The sequence below is a fragment of the Sarcophilus harrisii genome, chromosome 1, assembly GCF_902635505.1.
Source record: "Sarcophilus harrisii chromosome 1, mSarHar1.11, whole genome shotgun sequence".
NCBI classification, from domain to species: domain Eukaryota; kingdom Metazoa; phylum Chordata; class Mammalia; order Dasyuromorphia; family Dasyuridae; genus Sarcophilus; species Sarcophilus harrisii.
In genome coordinates this window covers 453,827,643-453,852,117 of record NC_045426.1, presented here as the reverse complement: position 1 = coordinate 453,852,117, position 24,475 = coordinate 453,827,643, and the positions used below count along the sequence as shown (strand labels likewise).

The 24,475-nt window shown below is 32.7% G+C and overlaps 1 protein-coding gene across 6 annotated transcripts in view; it reads left to right on the top strand.

The window, feature by feature from the left end:
• Positions 1-24,475, top strand: part of LOC100918178 (serine/threonine-protein kinase Sgk3) — a 159,289-nt gene that overhangs the window by 109,077 nt on the left and 25,737 nt on the right. For 5 of the 6 annotated variants that reach the window (XM_031946323.1, XM_031946325.1, XM_031946322.1 and 2 more), the window contains 3 exons: positions 7,089-7,176; positions 17,041-17,090; positions 19,098-19,155. In XM_031946323.1, coding sequence (XP_031802183.1) covers positions 7,089-7,176; positions 17,041-17,090; positions 19,098-19,155 — 196 coding nt within the window. The remainder of the gene's footprint in view (positions 1-7,088; positions 7,177-17,040; positions 17,091-19,097; positions 19,156-24,475) is intronic. The other variant, XM_031946324.1, reaches the window with a different exon arrangement.

The window sequence follows — 24,475 nt, the reverse complement described above, 5'->3', positions numbered from 1 at the left end:
TATGTTTTAAAAACCCCATGCTCTTTCTGCTGCATGCTGAATTTGTAAGTATAAACATAGATGTCTTGCACTTGCAAAGCACTTGATGGTTCCAAAGTACTTTCATATCTTTTATTTCTTAGTATTCTTATGATAGATAGGAATTCGGTACAGTAGATATTTTTCTCCCCTTCCCCCCTTTTTTCCCCAGATAACTAATTGTTGGGGAAATAGCAGCTTGGGATAGAACAGTTATATCATTTTAGGGTTTGTATAGCCAAGGAAAGAAATTACAGATATAATTTGACATGTACCCTAGACTTCAAGGGAACGTTTTAAAAGTTCAGAGAAAAAAAGCGAAGTATGATACCATCACCAAAGGTTCTAAAAGGGAAGATTATTCAAGAAAAATATGAAGTTTTAAAATTTGAAATCTTTGTATTACAATCCCATAAATCCCACTGAGGAAGAAAAGAGTAGGGGAAAAAATACCATGTTGCCTAGGGAGCCTTCTGGCAATCTCATAAGTCTATTTTGCAAAATACTAAAATGAGTGAAAAAAAATGAGTATTGCATCATGACCACAAACCTGTAAGAATAACATTAAAGACTAAAGAGAGCTATTATTTGTGACAAAAGCCAATGATAATTTTAAAAGGACATTTTTTTTTTGAGATTTTTTTTTTGTATGTTTAGAAATAGAAGAAAAACAAGGATTTAATGTCCATTGCTTTTCACGGATGGTATAATATTCAACAGACAATAATTACCCATTCTTCCTTTTCTAAGAATAGTGTTAAAAGTGAAAAGAATAAATATGGTTTACCAGTTTAATCTGACATTAAGATATAAAAGAGTACTAGGCTGCTTTAAGAGAGTTAAGTTCTTTTTTTTTTTTTTTTAATTTTATTTAATTGTCTTTTATTTACAGGTTATATGCATGGGTAACTTTACAGCATTAACAATTGTCAAACCTCTTGTTCCAATTTTTCACCTCTTACCCCCCACCCCCTCCCCCAGATGGCAGGATGACCAGTAGATGTTAAATATATTAAAATATATTAGATACACAATAAGTATACATGACCAAACTGTTATTTTGCTGTACAAAAAGAATCAGACTCTGAAATATTGTACAATTAGCTTGTGAAGGAAATCAAAAATGCAGGTGGGCATAAATATAGGGATTGGGAATTCAATGTAATGGTTTTTAGTCATCTCCCAGAGTTCTTTCTCTGGGCGTAGCTGGTTCAGTTCATTACTGCTCCATTGGAAATGATTTGGTTGATCTCCTTGCTGAGGATGGCCCAGGTCCATCAGAACTGGTCATCATATAGTATTGTTGTTGAAGTATATAATGATCTCCTGGTCCTGCTCATTTCACTCAGCATCAGTTCGTGTAAGTCTCTCCAGGCCTTTCTGAAATCATCCTGTTGGTCATTTCTTACAGAACAATAATATTCCATAATATTCATATACCACAATTTATTCAGCCATTCTCCAACTGATGGGCATCCATTCAGTTTCCAGTTTCTAGCCACTACAAAGAGGGCTGCCACAAACATTCGTGCACATACAGGTCCCTTTCCCTTCTTTATGATCTCTTTGGGATATAAGCCCAGTAGTAACACTGCTGGATCAAAGGGTATGCACAGTTTGATAACTTTTTGAGCATAGTTCCAAACTAAGAGAGTTAAGTTCTTAAGACCTCAATTTCATAGCAGGGTCTTGTCATGATTAGCAGTTATGATTTTTAAATCACTATCAGTGATTGCAGAAAAATTGTGGACCAGGAGAAAGGAAGCAAAAGACTGGACTGGAACCAGAAGACTAGAGATGGACAGATATTCCATTTTTTCAACATGAGAAGAAAGGTAGAATATGAAAACTACAAAACTATGACATTCACATTGATATTAATGATGCCTAACAGAATTCTACAGTGGGTTCTTAAATGGGATTTCAGCATGACTCAATGGTTGGATAGATTAGGAGTCAGGAAGATCTGTTTGAATCCTATCTCTGAAACCTATTTATTGTGTAACCTAGGGCAAATCATTTAAATAAAATCATTCACATTTTGCCTTAGTTCTCTCATCTGTAAAAAATTATAGCACCTACCACTCTAAAGTGATATAAGGATCAAATGACTATATATGTAAAGCAGTTTACAAACCTTAAAGTCTATATAAATCCTAATTATTATCATATTATATGTCATACCAATATGTTAATATATTGTGTTAATAATACAGATTATATTATAATTAAGGTATCATGTTAATATATTATTATATATTATAACAGCTTTCATAACTGCAGTCTAAAAACTGCAGTCTAAATAGCAGACAAACTGCTATTTGTCTTTAGACTTAGAACTTCCTCCATCACCCCTTCCTTGCAGCCATGTCCTCTGAAAGTGATCACATTGGGAAACTGGTCTTTAACTTCCATGCCACTATTGTGATTAATAAGGCTTTCATGGGAATAAAGTTAGAAAGAAAGCAGTAAGCAAGCATTTAAGTACCTAGACTGTGTCACTGTGCTAAATGCTTTACAAACATTTTCTCATTTGAGACTCACAACTACTCTGAGAGGTAAATGTTATTATTATCATCTCTATTTTACAGTTGAGGAAACTGAGGCAGACACGTTAAGTGACTTGGCCAAAGTCACACAGCTAGTAAGTATTTGAGCCTGGATTTGAATTCATTTTCCTAAATAAGTTTCTTAAAAACTCATTTTCCAGGACCAGTGCTCTGTCCAGTGTACCATCCTTGCTGTAGAAATATACATGGAAGCATCTGGAAGTATCTCTCCACTTGACATCACCTTTGCATGTCTTACAGAGATCTTTGCATTCAGTGACCAAGTTTTTAAATTTTGGTCAGCTGGAATTCCATTTAATTCTGTTTATTTATTTGGTGGCCTGAATTAATACCGTTTGAAAAGACTGTCCTGGGCCCTTTGAAAATCTCTTGCTGGCAGACCTGATCAGAAGCTTAGTCTGAGAATTAGTTGGCTGTTGTCCTTTGTTCTCCAAGAGAACCAAAATGTCATCACTGTATTAGAGTCAAGTTACAGTGTGTTCACCTGTGGCTGACAAGACTGATAAGAGCTCAGAGTGCTCTGCTAGAGGTCGGACATAAATAGTCCATGTAAACATTTGAGGTGGATTCTCTAAGTATATGCATCGCACATTTGTTTTGAACTACTTCAGTTCTGCTTCACACATAGAACATAGCACCTTCAAGGCACATCATACTGAGTGGTCCTCTATAGGACCACTCTCCTATGTCATACAATCAAGTATAAGATTATGAGGTACTAAAGGAGAATAACAGCATTCCCTACAGGGCCTGTTCATCACTAATGTCAAGGGCCTTGTCCTAGAAATCACTGTTAACGACTTGTCTATGGGGTACTCAGGAAGTGAGACATTTCACTTACTAAAAAAATCACATTACACTGATAAGCATGGCATAGTAAGTATGCCCTGCAAGCCTGGGCAAGAGATTCTATAAAGCCCAGTGTGGACCATAATAATACTTTATTATTAAACAGAAAGTTTAATAATAAAGTCTTAAGTCCCAAAGAAAGAAGAGAAGGGAATCATTTCTAGGATCCAGTATAGAGGTTGAAGTAGCCTTCGTTTCATTCCTTTCCATTTATTCAAGGAGTCTAGCATTTAAAGATTGGAAAGTCAAGGGAATGTTTAAAATGTCATATTTTTAGTAATTATTTGACAGATTATCTGTCTGAGAAAATTTTATACATTTACAGTAACAAATTTGAAAGACTTAAAAATTCTGATCAGTACCATGACCAACCTTGATTCCAAAGGGCCAATGATTTTTTTCACTTAGTGGACTCAAGATACAGAATAAGACATTTGTAGGATTTTTAAAAATTGTGTATAGTCAATAAAGGAGTTTTATTTTTCTCATTTTTTCCCACTGGTCGAAGAGGAAGGAAAAGTGAGAATGGGTCCAAAGATATTTTGCCAAAAAAAGAAAAAAGTCATTGAAGCATTTTTAAAATGCACAGAAGAGACAGAAGGAATCACTGACAAGCAGGACATCTTTGAAAGTTCTCTGAGTTAAATATAATATCTTTTTAAAGAAAAGCAAGTTGTATATATGGTTTTGGATATTATTCTCTTTTTCTATTCTACACATTTGAAATATTCATCTTATTTGGTTTTTGCAAAGTTGAGATTTTTTTTTTTAATTTTAAAATTTGTCTCCAGATTCTATGTGATTGAGAAGGAAAAGTATGGTCTGGGGGAAGGGGGAATTCACTTGTATTGATGGATACCTGACTGAACATCCACAAGAGTGTTGATTAATGAATTTATTTCTGTGTGGCTTTTCTTCTGCTATTTTTATTGACTACTTTTGTGAGAACAGAAGAAATTTGTTGTAATTTGTGCAGATGTTGGGCATAAGGCAAAGAAACAGTTAATTATCAGTGGGCCCAAACTAAAAGAATGAAATTCCATAGAGATAAAGTTTATATTTTAGAAATGCAGATATTTTGGCACAAGGAGAACTCACTTGCTCAAAAAGCAAAGTTGACGTGCAAAAATGTCTAGCGTGGGTTAGCAGTGAGTGATGGATTTTTGGGGTGATGGCGGATAAGCCTACTGTATAGTGCAGAAAAAAAGAGAAAAGCTAATACAAGCACAGGCTACAAAAACGGAAATAAAGTATATGAATAAATAAAATAGTAGTCCCACTATACTCTTTAGTCTCCATATATAGTCTAGAATTCAATTCTGGGAGCTACATTTTATGAGAGTTATTGGCAAATTCACAAGCGGATAATCAGAATAAGGAAATAGATAGCTGTTATCATGAATTATGCTTGAAGGAACTAGAGGATATTTAGCTGAGAAAACAAAAGATTTATAGGGAATTTTGTAGTTGTTCTTAAATACTTAAAGAAATGTTATTTGGAATAAGGATTAATTATGCTGTATATCGTTCCAGAGGGCAGAATTCATATCACTGGGTGAAAATTACAAAGAAGAAAAATTTATAAATAACTATTAGAATTGTCCTTCAAATAGCAAAGTAGATAGGGAAGTGGCCCTCAGGGTCAAAAGTTCCATTTCTGACATAATGTTGTGATTCCCTAGGCAAAGACTTCAAATCTCGGAGAAGACTACTTGTCCTTTGTCATTTGGAAATGTTTACATCAAGTTTGTAGATCATTGAGTGAGAATTGTTGGGATTATGGGACCCTTAAACACCCTTTCAGTATTGAGATTTGTATTTATACCTTTCACAATAGTTCTACTTTGTAGAGCTATTGAAATATGAAGTTCTTGGGACAGCTAGATGGTGCAGTGGATAGAGTACCAGCCCTAAAGTCAGGAGGATCTGAGTACTGGGCAAGTCACTTAAATCCCAATTGCCTCAGCAAAAATGAAGAAAAAAGGAGAAGAAGAAAAGAAAAGAAATATGAAGATCGTTTTAATAATAGGAATCTTTGATGCTTTCATGGTTGATATTTTAGAGGAATGGTGTCCTAACTTTAAACTTTTTGTCCTTAATCTAGGTAAAAACAAACAGAAGTATTTTCAGCATGCTGCCAGCTCTTCTTTGAAACTTGATTCTTCATAGTTTATTACTTAGCTCTTACAATTTTCCTGACTTTTCACTCTATCTCTAAACATGACATTTTAAATGTATAGTTCATAATCCTTGAAATTTTTACAAAAATTTTATGATCTAAAAAGACATGTTCTTTTAAGGGTTTCTACTAATGTGAAACGCATATAGTGATATATAGTGGATAAGATAATTAGTTATGGAGCCAGGAAGACCTGGGTTTAAGTCCCACTTCTGACATAGCGCAGCTTGGGCTTACCCTCAGCAAGTCACTAAACTTCTTGGTGTTCTGTGTAACTCTTGGAGACTATAAGTTGGAGAGGAAGTATCAATCTGTGCTAGTAGGAATTTTCTTATTTGAATGTTCTTTGTTGCATAAATAAAAAAGTAATGATAATAGTTAATGTTTAGATAGTGCTCCTAGGCATTATGCTAAATTCTTTACAATTTTTACTTTATTGGGTCCTCACAAATAACCCTGAAAGGTAGGTGCTTTTATTAATCCCATTTTACAGATGAGGAGACCAATTTCTTATCCCTACTGATAATGTATTTGTAAAAGTTTAAATATAAATGGAACTTAATTGTAGTACTAAGTGACCATATTTTTTTCCTTAAAATTATTTCAAATAATTTTTCAGTTAGAAAATAAAGTTATTTTTAATGTTTGAACCACAAATTTTATGTTTATATAGATTATTTAGTGCCAAGAGTTAGCCTTTTAGGGCAAATGAGTGTTTAAGATTGAAGAAACAACAACAACAAAAATCAATGTAAATATTTATACAGTACATATTTATGCTAAGAATCAATCTAGGAGCAGGAGAGAGAATTTTTAGAAATAATTATCTTATTTAGATTTTTAATAGAAAAATTATATCTTAGATAATCTGAATTATTGTATTAATGGTAGAAAAATAAATATTATAGGAATGTTGGAAGTTAGTGGTGTTAGAATAAAGTAACTTTCTGAAACATCTGGATTTACACAAATTAACGCAAAGTTAAGTGAACAGAAACAAGAGAATATTGTACATAGTTACAGCAATATTTTACAGTGATCAATAGTGAGTGTCTTAGCCATTCTTAGTAGAACAATGATTCAAGACAATTCCAATGGACCTATGATGAAAAATTCTCTCCATCTCCAGAAAAAGAACTGATGGAGTCTGAATACAGATCAAAGCATTTTTTAAACTTTATTTTTCTTGTGTTTTTGGGGGGGCGGGGGTAGGATGGTATGGAAGGTCTGTGTTTTTACAACATGACTAATATGGAAATATATTTTGTATAACTAGATATTTTGTATATAGGTATATAACTTATATAAAATTATTTGCCTTCACTATGAGGAGGTAAGGGAAGGAGAGAGAAATTAGTACTCAAAAACTTTTTTAGGAACATGTTAAAAAATAATTTTTATGTATAATTGGAAAAAAATTAAATATTTTTTAAAAGAATAAGGCATCATAACAAAGCTAATTTTGCTTCTAGTCCAGATGTCAGAGCATTTCTTCAAATGGACAGTCCACGACATCAGTCAGATCCTTCTGAAGATGAGGATGAAAGAAGTATTCAGAAGGTAATAAAATGGACTACTATTTATTAAAGCCACATATAGTTAGAGAACTGTCCTCTTCCTTGAAATACATATGCCTGTGTTTTTTACTTAATTATGAAAATCAAGATCTGCCATGAGCATCCTCCTCTCCCCAATGTCTTAGAAACTCATTATCTCCACACATCCTGTCTTCCTTAATTTCTGTATTCCATTTCTTATGTTATCTTGCTCCATTGAACTTTCTTCTTTGTCTCCAACCCCTGTCTTTGATAATTCTTTATTCACGGCTCCTTCCCTACTGCCTACAAACATGCCCAGGTCACCATTGTTCTTTTAGAAAAACAAGCCTATTACTGAACATGACTGGATCCCTTCACTAAAATATCTAATGGCCTTTTCCCAGTTCTTCTCAGTTTTGATCTCTATAGCAATTGACACTGTTGACTATGCTCTCCTCCTAGATATTCTTTTTAGATTTCTCTGATTGACACTTCTTTCAATTCTCCTACCTGTCTTACTGTTTCTCAGTCTCTTTTACTAGATACAATAAGCATACTGTATTTCTTTATCTTGGGCTTCCTCCTTTCTCTCCAGTCTCTCTTAGTGACTTTAACAAATCCCTTGGATTCAGTTAGCACCTTTATGCACATGATTTCCATATCTTGTAATAGTGAGTTTCTCATTTCTTTTCCGGTGTCAGTCCCACTTCACTGACTATTAGACATTTCAGTTGGATTTTTGCTCCCTCAGCAAACTCAACACCTTCAGAATAAAACATTATTTTCCACATGGAGATTCCCCAACGTCGTTCCCTATTCCTCTTCTTTCTTCCCCCTATGTTATCTCTATTGGAAAGAAAGTTATCTGCTCTCCTGAATTTAACTATAATCCTGTGCTGATGACTCACAGCCCAACCAAATCTCTTCACCTGAATTTCATCTTGCATCACAGTTGCCTATTGGACACCAAATTATGTTTTGTTGAGACATCTTCAACTCAACATGTCTCAAACTGAACTCCTTATCCAAACTAGCCTTCTGTCTATTCTTCACACATGACACCCTAGCTCCCTTTTGGTAGCTTTGCACTGGCTTTTTCACACATCTAGTATGCGTTCCTTCCTTACTCTTGTTTCCAAGATACTCTCTTCCTTTGAAGTACAAGTCAAGCACCATCTTCTACAAGAAGCTTTTCCCAGGCTCCTTAAGCTTCGTGCCTTCCCCTCTCTAACTTTGATTAACTCCACTTTGTTGTATTAATATTATCGTTCAGAGTTGTTTGCATCATGAGTTCCTTGAAGCAGGAACTATTCAATATCTTTGCCAAGAAACCCTAAAACAGGGTTGTGAAGATTTGGTTGTGACTGAAATATTTGAGGAACATATTACATATACATATACATTATTTTTATATTACATATAATATATACTTATATATATTATGTTGACATGTAAATATTATGCTATATGAATATGTGTTATTCTACTCCATCCATCCCTTCACATACACATACGAGCGTGCATACACACATACATGTGCACACACATCCCACCCTATAAAATATTAGTTCCCTGAAACCGAGGACTGTTTTGTTTTGATTTTGTACTGTCAGAGCCTGCACTTGTTCAACACTTCTTGAATTCTTCATGAATGGGAAGACACATCATCAAAAATTTTAATTAGTGCTAGTTTTGAGAGAATAGTAACTTAAAATGAAACATAGTGAAACCTTAGTCTGTGAGTAAATTTCTTATTTTATGAGTTACATGAGGAAAATTTTAAAAATTTTGTTGATAACTCTTAATCATCTCAATCTTCAACCCATGCTAAACTTCAAAATATTATTTTGAATTACAACCACAACCTTATTACCAGGAAAAGCCTCTTAAATAAAAATACTTCATTATTTCTTCCTCTTCCTTATCAAGGAAGATACAAATGGCAGAGACGGAGGAGGAATTCTTATTTTAAAATATCGCATCACTTTCTTATTTGGCATTTTATCTTTGCTATTGAATAAATTGTGCTAAATTATCAGAAAGATGCCAACCACTCTGGTAACACTAATCTTCCAGATGAACGCAAGTTATTTATTTAATATTAATAAGACTTTAGGAAATTAAATGTGGTATAAGCTTCTTTAAAGTGTCAGGAAAGAGAAGAATACCATAAGAATATGTACTTCCCTAATTTATCAGTTTGGCATTGTTTGGTGCTGGAGTGATTTATTTAGTTTTTATAAGTCTCTGATATAAAAGTCAGTATGGCATAATGAATAGACCATTAAACCCAGACTTTGAAAGAATTGGACTCTAGTTCTACCTTTGACACATATTGGCTATATGACTGTGGGCAAATCCTTTCATTAATGCCCCACACAAATACCTAAGACCAGAGTGCGAAATCTTTTTTCAGCTAAGGACCACTTGGATATTTAAAATATCATTCACTAGCCATACAAAATTGTTAATTTATAGAACTCAAAAAACAAGAACTTGTTGTACCTAGCTCTCAGTTCTTCATTGTCCCTGATTGCTTTAGCAAATGATTTTGTGAATCTTATATGGCTCACCAGCCAGACATTACCCACCCCTGCTCTAAGATTGTAGGTTGCTATGCAAATGTGCTGTGATAAGGGATTTCCTTACCTAGAAGAGTTCACATCTGTGAGGTCTGTTCTGTTCTTCCCCTGCCCCCCTCCCCCCCCCCCCCCCCCCTCCACCCCCGCCCCTGAACACACACACACACACACAGACATACAAACACAAAAGTTAAAAATTCAATCCTTCCTCAGGATGAGATCCAGGTAAAGAAGTGATCATAACACCTAGAGATGACATGTAGTAATAGATCATATGAATGGCCCATGTGATCATAGGATGATGTAGAACACAGAGTGTTCTAGAGTGTTTAGAATCCTGGATGTTTTCGATCCAGCTTTGCCACTGACTATAAGCATGAACAATTTGCCTAATTTCTTACAAGGGAACTCTGTTCCTTCAATTATAAAATCATTATTTTTCCCTAAAATGCTCTAATTCTATAATCATTTTTAAAGCTTTCAAATATTCTAAGTAAGAATTACTTTATTAAATGAAGAAAAAGCCTATACGATTTTTCTGCAAAAGACTTCATTGATATCTTGTTTGAACACATTTATTTCCACATATATTACTCTCACTCAACAAATTATTCCTTGTAATAAGTATTATAAAAGAATCATTGAACACATCAACTATGTCCGACATGTCTGAATATGTGTATATATGTGAATAAAATAATTCACATCCATAGTTCCCCACAACTTAGCTCTTCCCTGAAGCCAAGTACAATTGTTATAATTACAAACTCTACTGATTCTTACTGTTACTTATTGTAACTGGTAAACATAGTACTGGAAGAAACTTTAGCAGTCAACTAGAACAAATCCACCTTTTAGAAAATGAGAAAACTTTAACCAGAGAGGTTAAGTGATACAATACCATGTTATTCATTTCTTCAATAAGTTACAACTTGACCTGACTTTACTAATTAGATGCATTCCTAAAAAGTTATAATAGCTTACTTTATAAACTCTTCATGGATGCAAAGGGTTTTCTTGTGTATTAGGCTTTCACATTGTTTCTTGGGTAGGTTATAGGGAGTCATACCCTATTTAGTGGTGAAAAAACTAAGACTCAGAGAAATTGTGACTTGTCAGGCAATATACAGGTGATTTAGCCACATGGAAATTTTTTGACTTCTGATGTATAGGCAAAAGATAATTTTTTTGATTTTATTTTCTAATTGATTTCTATTGTAACTCTTAATAATTATAGAGATGTCTTCCTGTGGAACAAAATTCTCAGCAATAATAACATATTACACTTAATACTAAATTATTTATATGTTGCTTTTGTCATTGCAATAGAATGAAAAACTCATTAAGGATCAGGAGTATTTAATTTTTTTTCTGTATCCTTAGTACATAGTAGGTGTTAATATGTTGAATGAATAAATTCTCTTTATATACATAGCTTATGTGCTATACAACACCTATATGACACCTACAAAGACTTTCTGATTCCCCCCCCCCCAATTATTAGTGTCCCCCTTCCCAAAATATTTTGTGTTTACTTTTTTATATTTATTCTTCATATACTCTCTTATTAAGATATAAACTCTTTGTAGCAAAGGCATTGTTTAATTCATTGTTTTTGTATATTCAGTTTCATAGTGACTGTCAAATGATAGACTCTTAATGTTTGTTGATTGATTGCTTGGTGGTCTAGGTATATTTAATTCTCCTATATAACCCACTGGAGAAAATTTAGGTGAAGGACACTTAATTTTCCTGTATTTGGAGAAATTAGAGAAAATTTAGGTGAAGGAATAGTTTATTTATTGTATCTCTACTTCGTCTTAAAAACAAAATTATATGGAAACTTAGTGATGCCTGCCAATTGGAGAATAACTAAACTAGTTGTGGTATATTAATGAAATGGAATAATATTGTGCAATGAGAAATGACAAGCAGGTGAATTTCAGAAAAACTTGGTAAGACTTACATGTACTGATGCAAAGTAAAGTGAGCAGAACCAGGAGAAAATTATACATACTATCAGCAATATTGTACAATGATCAACTAGGAATGACTCAGCTGTTCTCAGCAAAACAGTGATCCAAGACAAATCCAAAAGACTCATGATGGAAAATGCCATCTAGATCCAGATAAAGAACTGATAGCATCTGAATACAGATTGGAGCATACTATTTTCACTTTATTTTTTTCATGTTTTTTTTCCTTTTGTTCTGTTTCTTTTTTCACAACACAATATGATTGTTGTTTTACATAATTGTACACATAAAACCTGTATCAAATTGCATACCCTCTTAGGGAAGGAAGGGAACAAAGGAGAAAATTCAATATTTAATACTTTAAATTAAATATTTTATATTTTTAATATCACATTAAAAATTAATCTTCAATATCTTTATACATAAAAGGAAATGTAAAATGCTATTTAGAATAGAAAATAAAAACAAATATTAAAGTATATATAGTTGATGTTCACAGCTCAATTTCTGTAACTTCTGGGTTTCCAGGATGCTTTTTTTTGTACTATATAGATTTCCTTAACTTTATTTTATGGATCAATAACAATAATTCAACAATAAAGTGACTTGTTCAAGGTCTATGAGAATTGAGACTCAAACTTAAGTTTCCTGAGTCCTGTATGGGTTTCACCACATGTCAGACTCTGTGGGACTTGAGTGTGAAAGCATAGAAGTCTATATGCCATTTTTTTCAGGTATTCCTTAGAACTATAATACTGTAGCATTAATCACATTCAACAAACCTTTATTTTAATCTATTATGTGTATAGTTCTTGGCTTGATATAGCAAAGGTGAATTTAAAGGCGTCTGTCCAGTTATTTTTTTTTTACCCAGAATTTTGTTCATCATAGCAAAATTGTGGTATGGCATAAAACTGTTCTTGTACCACAAGAAATTCTAGGATTTGGAATTTAAAGATACTTATTGTATGGAAATTGAACTTTATTAGAACTTGTTCTTTCTTCAAAGGGAGCTTATTTAGCTGTATGTAGATTGAAAAGGGTCCTTGTATCTTTTTACTTAAAAAGTTAAAATCCTAAAGTTTTTACTTGAGTTTATACTTGAGCACAATATACATTACTCAGATAACTCCTAAATATCATTTGGCTAAATAATTCTAGGAGCTAACAAAGGAGATGGGAGTCTGAAGTTCACTCTGCTGCCATACATTTTAAATTTAAATTTAAAATTTTCCTTCCCTCTAAAAAATATGTACGTTTGAAAAATCTAAGTAGACAAACTGAATTACGCTTTTTTTGTCTATTTAATATGTAAAGAATTTGTGAAGTGAGCATTTTTGAAGGGATTAACTTTATTTGGCTTCTTTAAGAATCACTTTTCCCAAACAAAAGGTAAATAATTTCAAGGGAATTAATGAAAAAAAAAATGCAAAGGTGAGCTATCCATACCAGATATAAAACTATATTTTAAATTGTAGTCATTAATACCATTTGGTACTGGCTAAGTAAATAAGAGTAGTGAATCAGTAAAATAATAGGTTAAGTTCATGAGACATAATAGTCAATGATTATAGTAAACTATTGTTTGATAAACCCAAAGTCTCCAGCTATTGGAATGAGAACTCATTATCTGACAAAAATTGCTGGGAAAACTGGAAAATAGTATGGCAGAAACTAGACATTGACCAACATTTAACACTCTATACCAAGATAAAGTTGAAATAAATTCATGATTTAGACATAAAGGATGATGCCATAAATGAATTAGGAGAACAAGGCATAGTCTGTCTCTCAAAACTGTGAAGGGGGAGGACTTTATGGCCAAAGAATATCTAGAGAATATTATGAAATACAAAATGGATAGTTTTGATTACATTGAATTAATGTTTTTCACAAACAAAACCAATGCAGCCAGTATTAGAAGAAAAGCAGAAAGTCGGAAAACAGTTTTTATGGCCAATGCTTTTGATAAAGCCCTCATTTCTAAAATATGTAGAAAATCGACTCACAAAAATTGGAACAAGAGGTTTGGCAATTGTTAATGCTGTAAAGTTACCCATGCATATAACCTGTATATAAAAGGCTATTAAATTAAAAAAAATGTAAATAACTTGATAAACTTTCACCATTATTTAATGTATTTTTAAATTGTATACTATAGATTAAATGTGAAGTTGATTCTATGACCTACCAGATAAATTAGTGATAAATTAATAAATAGTAGCCTATATTCCATTTGTCTTTTAATATGGTTCAAAGGAAAATTATAATTCATGACTGTTTAGGATTTTAGACATATCGTACTGTATTTGTTGGTCCCACAAAAACATCCTTATTCACAGTGAACTTATTAATCTAATGAGTGAAAGAATGTAACATCTTTTTATTCCCATATCACTGCATACAATTATTATACACTGTGTAAAATTATTTGTATTCCACATAAATTCATTTGTTGAACTTTTTTTTTAAGATCTGTTATTTACATTTATGTGGGTATATAAAGAAAAAAAAATAGTTCCTGCCCTCTGGTAGCTTATATTCTAGTAGAGCAAGGATTCTTTCTCTTTTTTTATGTGTCAGGGACTATTCTGGCAGTCTGATAAAAGCTATGGACTCCTCAGATTAATGTTTTTGATGGCATAAAATAAAACATTATTCAGAGGAAACCAATTATATTGATATTATTATTAAAAAATTCTTTATGCTGTAAAAAAAAATAAAATCGATTCACATTTGTAAGGCTAAGTTATTCTTAAATTGAAAAGTGGGCAAAGAATTTGAACAATTTTCAGATGAAGAAATTAAAACATTTTTAGTCATATGAAAAAATGCTCTAAATCACTATTGATTAGAGAAATGTAAATTAATATTGACGTAGCACTTTACACCTCTCAGACAGGCTAAGATGACAGGAAAAGATAATGATAAATATTGAGGGGGATGTAGGAAAACTGGGAAACTAATGCTTTGTTGATGGAGTTGTGAAATGACCCAACCATTCTGGAGAGTGATTTGGAACTGTGCCCAAATGGCTATCATTCTATATATATCCTTTGATTCATCAGTATCAGTATTGGATCTGTATCCCAACAAGAAATAAAAGAGGGAATAGACTCCACATATTCAAAGTTGTCATGGTAGCCCTGTTTGTAGTGGCAAGAAACTGGAAATTGAGTGGATACCCATCAGTTGGGGAATGTCTGAATAAGTTATGGTGTATGAAAGCAATGGAATATTGTTGTATAAGAACAGATGATTTCAGAAAAACCTGGGAAGACTTATGTGAACTGATGCTTAGTGAAGTGAGCAGAACCAAGAGAGCATTGTACATAGTAGCAAGTTTATATGATGATCAACTGTGATGTATTTGGCTCTTTTCTTTCTTCCTTTCTTTTACTTTAAAATTTTTTTTAAAAATACTAGCTTTTTGTTTTTGAAATTTGTTTTTACCATTGCAACAAACCTTGTGTTCCAAATTTTTCTCCTTTCTTTCCCCTCACCCTTCTCCTACATAGCATGTAATCCAGCGTATATATTAAAATTGCAATTCTTCTATACATTTTTCTGCATTTATCATGCTGTACAAGAAAAATCAGATCATAAATGAAAAAATTGAGAAAAAAAGCAAGTAAGCAGCCCCCCCAAAAGTGAAAATACTATGTTGTGATCCACATTTAGTCCCCATAGTCCTCTCTGAATATAGATAACTCTCTCTATCACAAGTCTATTGTTCAGAAGAGCCAAGTCCATCACTGTTGATCATCACATAGTTTTATTGTTGCTATGCATAATGTTCTTTTGGTTCAGCTCACTTCACTTAGCATCAATTCATGTAAGGTTCTCTAGGCATTTTTTTTTCTTGAGGCAGTTGGGGTTAAGTGACTTGCCCAGAGTCACACAACTAGGAAGTGTTAAGTGTCGTGGGTCTCCAGGCATTTCTGAAATCATCCTGCTGATTATTTGATAGCTCTTTGAGTATAGTTTCAAATGGTTCCAGAATGGTTGGATCAGTTCACAACTTCTCCAACAATGTATTAGTGTCCCAGTTTTTTTACATCTTTTCCAACATTTATCATTTAACTTTTTCCTTCTTCTTAGCCACTTTGAGAAGTATGTAATGGTACCTCAGGGTTGTCTTAATTTGCATTTCTCTTAATCAATAGTGATTTAGAGCATTTTTCCATATGACTAGAAATGGTTTTAATTTCTTCATCTGAAAATTGTTCATATTCTTTGACCATCTCTCAATTAGGGAATAGCTTGTATTCTTATAAATTTAAGTCATTGCATTTTAGAAATGAGGTCTTTATCAGAATCAATCGATGTAAAATTTTTTCCCAGTTTTCTGCTTCCTTTTTAATCTTTGATGCATTGGTTTTGTTTGTACAAAAATGTTTTAATTTAATGTATTCAAAATTATTCATTTTGCATTTTTAAATTTTTTTCTCATTCTTCTTTGGCCATACATTTCTTCCTTCTTCACAATTCGGAGAGGTAGAGTATCCCTGTTCTCCTAATTTGCTTATAGTATGCTTTGGCTCTTTTCAACAAGGAGGTAATTCAGGGCAATTCCAATAGTCTTCAGATGGAAGGTGCTATCCTCATCCAGAGAGAGAGTTATGGAGACTGAATGTGGATCAAAGTATAGTATTTTCACCTTTTTGTTTTGTTGTTGTTTGTTGGCCTGGTTTCTTTTTCCTTTTAACTTTTTTTTCTTTTTGATCTGATTTTTCTTGTGCAGCATGACAAATATTGAAATGTGTTTAGAAGAATTACACAAATCTAACCTAAATCAGATTGCTAGATGTCTTGGGGACAGGGGGGGAAGGGAGAGAAGGAGAAAAGTTTGAAACACGAGGTTTTGCAAAGGTGAATGTTGAAAATTATCTTTGCATGTATTTGGAAAAATAAAATACTATTTAAAAAAAAAAAGAATCACTAGGAAAAAGAATTCCTAGTCTTCATTTTGGCCATGTGGTAGCTTGCTGGATGATATTTAGTAGACCAGAATTGACAATTTCATAAACAAATTTGTACAATGTTAGTGAATCTTTTCAAAGATGTATGGTTTGAAAAAAGGTCCCAAGTTATTATCAGGAATTTAGTTTATTCCATTAACTTATATCTGCCTGCCTCTTACAGAGAAAAGCTTATCAGGGACTGACCTGTTCAGTTAGTAATAACAAATCAGAAAAATCTTAAGGCTTTAAGTTTTAATAATACCAGATTTATACCATAAAAGCAATTAAAGTGTGTTCTTTAAAAGACTATTTATTGACTTCAACCTTACTAATTGAAAATATTATTTTTCCCTCTCCCAAACAGCTACTCTCTACCTCACAGAACATCAATCTGGGACCATCTGGAAATCCTCAGTAGGTTTACTTTATTTCAGGCTTTCTATTGTTTATTGTGGGGGAAATATCTTAATTTTAAAATAATAAAGTATACATTTTTATAATAGTAATTCAGTCAGAAACCTCAGAAATAATATTTGAGAGTGAATACTTACATATATTGTTTTTGTGCTTCATAAATTTTTTAACATATCATGCTAAGTTTTAATCCCTCTAGCAATTTTATAGCTTTAACAAATTGAATTTAACAGAATGTAGATTTTTAAATTTTTTTTACTTCCTTTTTTTTTTACATTAGGAAGCAATGGAATAAGTATTTATATACTATTTACTATACATCAGGCACTGTATTAAACAATTTACAAATATCTCATGTGATCCTCTAAACAACCCTGGAAGACAGGTGTTATTATTCCCATTTTATAATTGAGGAGACATTAAGCTTGCTGAAGTTCATACAACCAATGTCTAAGGTCATTTTTTAAATTCAGGTCTTCCTAATTCCAGGCCCAGTGCTCCATGAACTGTGGCACACCTAGTCCCCATAACAATACTTATATTTCTGATTACATACATTTTCCCTCCTCCTTTTCCTAGTGAGATTTTTTTGTATCAAAAGGTTTAAAAGAAAGTTGGGAAAAAAGCAGATCGGCAAATTAACCATTAACTTGTCTAACAATCTATCCAGTATCCATTCCCTATCTCTGCAATGAAGGGAAAGAGATGTATTTTCTCAGTTCTTATCTGGGCCAAAAAGCTTGATCATTATAATTTTATAGTATTGAGTTTTGTTTTATTGCTCTTTTAGTTTATATTGTGTACTGTTTTATGGCTCTATTTATTTCAGTTGTCTTCAGTTTATATAACCTTTCCTTTTAATTCTCCTTATTTTTTTTAATAGTACAGTACATGAATAGTCTATTCTGTTTATGTGCTACTATCAGGGGGCCCTTACCTGGCTTCTGACTTTTTGCTACCACAAAATGTGCTGCTATGAGGATTGTGACCTTCTTGAAGTATCTATCTAGTATTGGAAGTATATGTCTAGTATATGTCAGATTGCATGGACATCCTAGCTTTTTTTTGTACAAATTCCAAATTGTTTCTTGAATGTATGTATTAATGTACAGCCCCATCAGTAGTATATAAAAAGATGCTTGATGATAAATTCAATGAATTCCAGCTTTGTAGTGGTAGACCTTTCAAATCTTTGTTACCCGTGATTTCATATCACTTTACCCAGTAAATCATCCTTAAAATTGGTTAGGAGTTGAGGATGTAAGGAGAATATTTAAACAAAGAATGTGGTTTTGAATGGTCCTTTTTAATCTGAATGTCCCATAATTTTATATTTGAAGAATTAATAATATACAAATGGAGGAAATTTCTACTCTTGAGTTTCTTATACAGATGAAATCATAATTCTATCTCTTCCCAAAGGATTATGAGCCAAATTCAAAAAACAAACATTATTTCATTTTTTAAAATATTCCATTAAAAAATGTGTTCCCTATCTCTTACTTGGGAATGGTAGTTAATTTTATCTAATCTAATCCCATTTTTCATCAGATACTCAGTAAATTCTACTAGCTCTATGTTATCTTCATGATCAAAAATAAAATTCTCTATTTGGCTTTGAAAGCCCTTCATAACCTGCCCTATTTCCCCTTTCTAATCTTCTTATGCTATAATTCCCTACCATAGAAACTGTCATCTGAAACGTTGGATATCTTGTTCATTGAACAAGACTCTTCATTTTCTGACTGAGCATTTTCACTGTCTGGAACTCCCTCCCTCCTGATTGAATAATAAGTAGGAATTTAAATTTCCTTAGATTAAAAGTCCCCAAACTTACTGGGTTTAATTGGTTAAAGATATTACTAGATACTTTATAAATATCTGAAACCATCATGCTATGATGTTCAGTTCTAATATAGTGCTCACAAAGAAATTACGACTGTTAGCATGATTCTTCCTGAGGTAAATACTCTAGTTTACTTTTATATCTTTCTTAATTTCTTTCAGTGCCAAACCAACAGATTTTGATTTCCTAAAAGTTATTGGAAAAGGCAGCTTTGGCAAGGTAAAATATCTTTATTTTCTTATTTAGTAAACCTATTGAATAAAAAACTTAAGCGAGCACCTTCTTATGTTTGTTTGGAACTACATGAGGTACAAAAGTTTTATGAGGCAGGTTTTTTTTTCCTGCTAGAAGCAATTTAATAGTAAAGATAGATATATGCATATTTCTCTAAAACAAGGTACTATTTTACAGTGCCATAGAGTAGTATAGATATAGGAAAGAAAGAAAAACACTTCTAAGCAGACTTGTTAGGGTTAGAGAGATTCCTGGAAAAAGAAAAATAATTAAGACAAGCTCTAAATGGGTTCATGATTTAAAAATAAAGGGTGACAAACAAATTAGAAGAAAATGCAAGAAATTACCTGTTATATCTGTGGATTGAGGGAAGAAAAACGGGGGGGTTGATAAGAGTCAAATTTATACAAATAAGAGCCATTCCCTAATGGACAGTGGTCAAAGAATTTCAATAGGGAGTTTTCATAGTATAAAACCCAAGCTATTAAAAACCATATAAAAATGCTCTAAATCAATAATTATTTAAAAGTGCAAATTAATACAACTCTTGGATACACTTTTATATCCATCACTGGCAAAATTGATGGAAAAGGAAAGTAACAAATGTTAGAAGGACTATGCAAACAGGTACATTAATGCATTGTCAATGGGACTAAACTGATCCAGCTATTCTAGAAAGAAATTTGGAGATATGCCCAAAAGACTATCAAACTGTACATACCTTTATATCCAACAATATTGCTACTAGATCTGTTCCTCCAAAGAAATCAAAGAAAGACAAAAAGGAATCATATGCACAAAAATACTTATGACAATTTTTTTATAATGGCAAAGAGTTAAAAATTGAAATGATGCCTGTCAGGTAGTGACTGAACAAGCTATAATATATGAATATGATGGAATATTCTTGTGCTGTAAAAAATAGTGAAGGAAATGGTTTCAGAGAAATTTGAGAAGACATGTATCAATTGATGCAGAATAAAGGGAACAGAACCAAGAAAACAGTTTACACAATAACAATAATATTATAAGGACAAACAGTTTTGAAAGGCTTGAGAATGTTAATCACCACAGTGTCCACAGTACTCATTGTGAAGTATGCTACCCACCTCAGAGTCAGAATGCAAAAAGAAGCTTTTTGGGGGAGACATGGGATAAAGCCAGTACAATACAGGAATTTGTTTTGCTTTAATCTACCTAGTTGTAAAAAGGGTTTTATTTTTCTTGCTTTCTCAAGCAGAGAGGGGATAGGGAAAGGTGGGAAGAAGAGAATGTGGTCCTGAAAATAAAAACTGAATTGAATTTAGTTAAATTCAAACAAAAAGAAAATGGAAGGTAAATTTTCATTGGAATATTTGAGTTTTCATTACAATAGTCAATATCAACATAAAATTAAAATGTATGCATATATGTAGTATTCTACTTAGTTGTATTAGCTGTATTTGAAACTAGATAAAAAAAGTTCTGGGTTATGGCATTTAGGAAATTGTACTACTAACAACCATATATAGGTAGACATAGTTAATCATATTCATCTTTGGGATTTGAATGAAATTTAAGTTGAGAAATGATTAGAAACTAATGAACCTGGGGGAAAAAAACACCACCAAATGTGATTAAAAGAAAAGCCATAAAAAATATCCCTCACAAAAATGAAAGAATTTGGCTAAAGAATATAAAAATATCTATCATCATAAACTGAATGTGAATAGTATAGTAATAATTCTAAATTTCCTCCATTGCTCAACTTATCCAATATATATATAACTTGCCTCAGTTTCCTAACCACTTATTCCTTTTGTAATCAGGTGAATCTTCTTTCTGCCTCCTATTGAATCTGCTCTTCAGTTTTAATGATTTCATTGCCAAATCCAGTGAAATTTTCTGGTTTTATTCTCCTTGTTCTTTCTGACATCTCTGATATTGCCATTTATTCCCACTTTTAGTTTTTTATTGTAAATATAAATACTGGCTTTTCTTTTACTGTTTCCTTTATGGGATCTGCTGATTAAAAAAAAAGAAAAGAAAAAAAAAGGTAAAGAGAATGTGGCCTACAAATTCTAGGTCAATGAGTTTGACTTAAATTCCTCACCATATTCTAAAAGGTATTAACTAAAGAAATGTTAGTAAACATCCAGAAAAGGAAGTTGTAATCACAAAAAGTTGACTTGATTTCATCAGGATCAGGTATGTTATGGGCAGTTAGATGGTGCAGTGAATAAAGCAGACCTGCAGTCAGAAAAACTCTTCTTCCTGAGTTCACTCCTGGGCGAGTCACTGATTCTTTTTTCCTTAGTTCCTCATCTATAAAATGAACTAGAGAAGGAAATGGCAAACAACTTTAGTACCTATGCCAAGAAATCCCCAAAAAGGTATAACAAAGATTTGGACATTACTGAACAACAAGGTATTAAACCTTATTTACTTTTTTTTCACAAGGTTGTTAGTAAGGTTTGTTCAAATTTTAGCCAAACATTGATAAAAATTTTCATGTTGTTCTTATGTAAAAGAAGAAAAGAGTCAGGCTAGTTGATAGTAAGTCTGATGGATTTAGAAGTGGTTGAAAGGTCAAGTTCAGAGTAGTTATTAATGATTTAATGTTAACCGGAAGGACGTCTTCATTAGAGTATATCAAGGATTTAAGATTGGTGCACTCTATTTTTATGTTCTGATCAAAGATTTGGATGAAGGATTAAATTTTCAGATGACCCAAAACTGGATGCTCTATAAGACAGAATCAGAATTCAAAAAATATGTTGACAGCCTAGAACACTGGACCAAATTTAATAAAATGAATGAAAGGTGGTAATAAGCTGATAGTTTTTATGGCATAGTCTGGGAACATAGGGGAAATGTGTTCCAAGTTCCAAATAGCCAACATGCAAAGTCGCTTTTAAAATGTTTTCTCCTTTTTTTGTGAACTTAACAAACATGAATAATGTTTCCATATGCAAGAACAGAAAAGAAAACTGCCTATAGATTGATTCTTTATTTTTCTGGGCTTGGGTTTGTTTTGTTTTTTCCAGTATTTACTAATACTGTCCTACTTGTTGGTACCACTTTCTGAACTTAATTCTGACCCTTCTAGATTTTAAAAAATTTCATTGATTTCTTTTTTCCTTTACTCTTATTATATCTCACTCCCCCATTATGACAACTCTACCTCTTCCAAACTAAAATCCCTCCTTTATCTAAAATAAACAAGTATAATCAAACAAAACCAATTCACACATCAGTCACATCTGAAAATATTTGTTTATTTCATTCTACACTTGTAGTCCCATCATCTCTCTGCCAAGAAGTGAGAAATGTGCTTTCATCATCAGTCTTTTGAAATATTCCAGTAATGCTGGTAAAAGAAGGTTCACCGGTCCCTTTACCATTTACTGGCTTTCTAGCCTTAGTCTTCAAGAGATATAAAGACAAAACTGAAAAGAGCATTTTTTCTCAAGGAATTCACATAAAGGTGAATAAAAAACTGAAAAACAGTAATAGTTGAGATTTATATAATATTTAAGTTTGTATGTACATTATTTCACTTGATTTGTATGGCAATCCTGCAAGGTAAGTATTATGGGTATTATTGTCCTCAAAAAGGGAATTGATACTCAAGGAAGATCAGTTACTTGTCAGGTTCCCACAGTTGAAGAAATATTGGAGATTAGATTCAAATCCAGGTCACTCTTGACTGTAAGTCTATTATCCTTATCTTATACTCTACTTAGCACAGTGGGTGGCAAGTAAATACATAGTAAATATTTAATAAATGTTTGTTGACTGACTTGTAGACCATATTTTATAAAAAGAAGCTTCTTTAAAAATAGCTTATGAAGGATATTCAGGAAAGATAGCATTGATTCAGTTGAATGCAGCCCAGTTCCCAGTCAGCCCAATTAATCTACTATTAGGCCAATCTTTTTACTTTTAATTGATCTAGTCCTAGTGGACTAGTCCTCTGGACCAGTCAGATTTCAAGTGTGGTTTTATTGCCTTTTTAGGGAAAAAATAGCTTCATTTGTGTTAGGGATTTAGTAGATGTTGCCTGACTAGACTACCCTTTCTGGAATAGCCATTGCTATTGTCACATTAAAGAAAGACAGAGCGGTTTTGAGTAGAGGATAAGATGGCTGTAATCTCAGATGGTAAGAGGTAAAGTCATCCAAGAGCACATTTAACTTTTTTTTTTTTTTTTGGAGGGGAGAAAGAGTCGGGAGATTTAGGTATATTTAAGAGAGTTAATGATATGATCCCCACAGATTTGAAGGCTATTAAAGGTTAGGAATTATATAAAATGCAAATAAAGTGGAAACTCATTTTGGTCAATTGATAAGAACATTTTCCAGTAGAAAACACCAAGATTGGAAGGAAGAAACAGGTAAAGAGTAATAGATTATAAAAGACGATTTAGTACATTTTTACACATGTATAGGAGGAAAAAATTTTCTCACATAATTTACCTCTCCCCTTGATCTCTCTTTCTTTCTTTAAAAGAATAATCTCATTTTCTTCATCTGAAATTTAGAGTTTCAATTAGATTAGCTCCAGGGTTCATTTTAGTTACTAATCTGTGGGGAAGGAATGGGGAGGAAGAGAAAGGGGGGAAGGAAGGAAGGAGAGGGAGAGAAAGAGGAGAGTATGTATTCTGTGATTCTAAAACATCCTACCATCAGAGGCTTTTCTGATTTAATCCTTACCATTGAGGAAGTCAGCATGGTATAGTTTCTTACCTAGAGTAAACATCACATTTTAGTAGCATTTTAATATTTACAAATCACATTCCTCACTGTGAAATAGCACAAATGGATTGAGAAATTGGAGATGTAAGTTCTATTTCTGACCCTGCTTTAAACTGTCTTTGTAAAGTAACGAGAGGATACTTCTTTCATAGTTAGGGAGACCTTAGAAAATCATCCAGTTCAGATCATATGCAGCTACGACATTCCTGTAATTGGGAAATATCCAACAATTTAAAAAAATATTACAGATCAATGATAGTGTTAACGTATAGCTTTCTAAATCAGTATGCATCCCATTGGGATCTTAATGTTAAGATCAGTGGCCTCTAAACTTGTCTTTAATTTACATAAGAGGAAACTATAGCCTGAAAAGGGTAGAAATGACTTACCCAACCAAGATCACATGGCTAGGCATAGAGACAGAATTGAGGTTTGGACTTCATTCTCTATTGCTCCCAATTCAATATCCTCCCCATCTATTTGGTGCTGTCTCTCCTAGTTTACACCAATTCTTTCCCTTGAGCTTAGCCACCTCTTCTCTCTCTTCTTTCTCTTTGTTATTCTTGTCT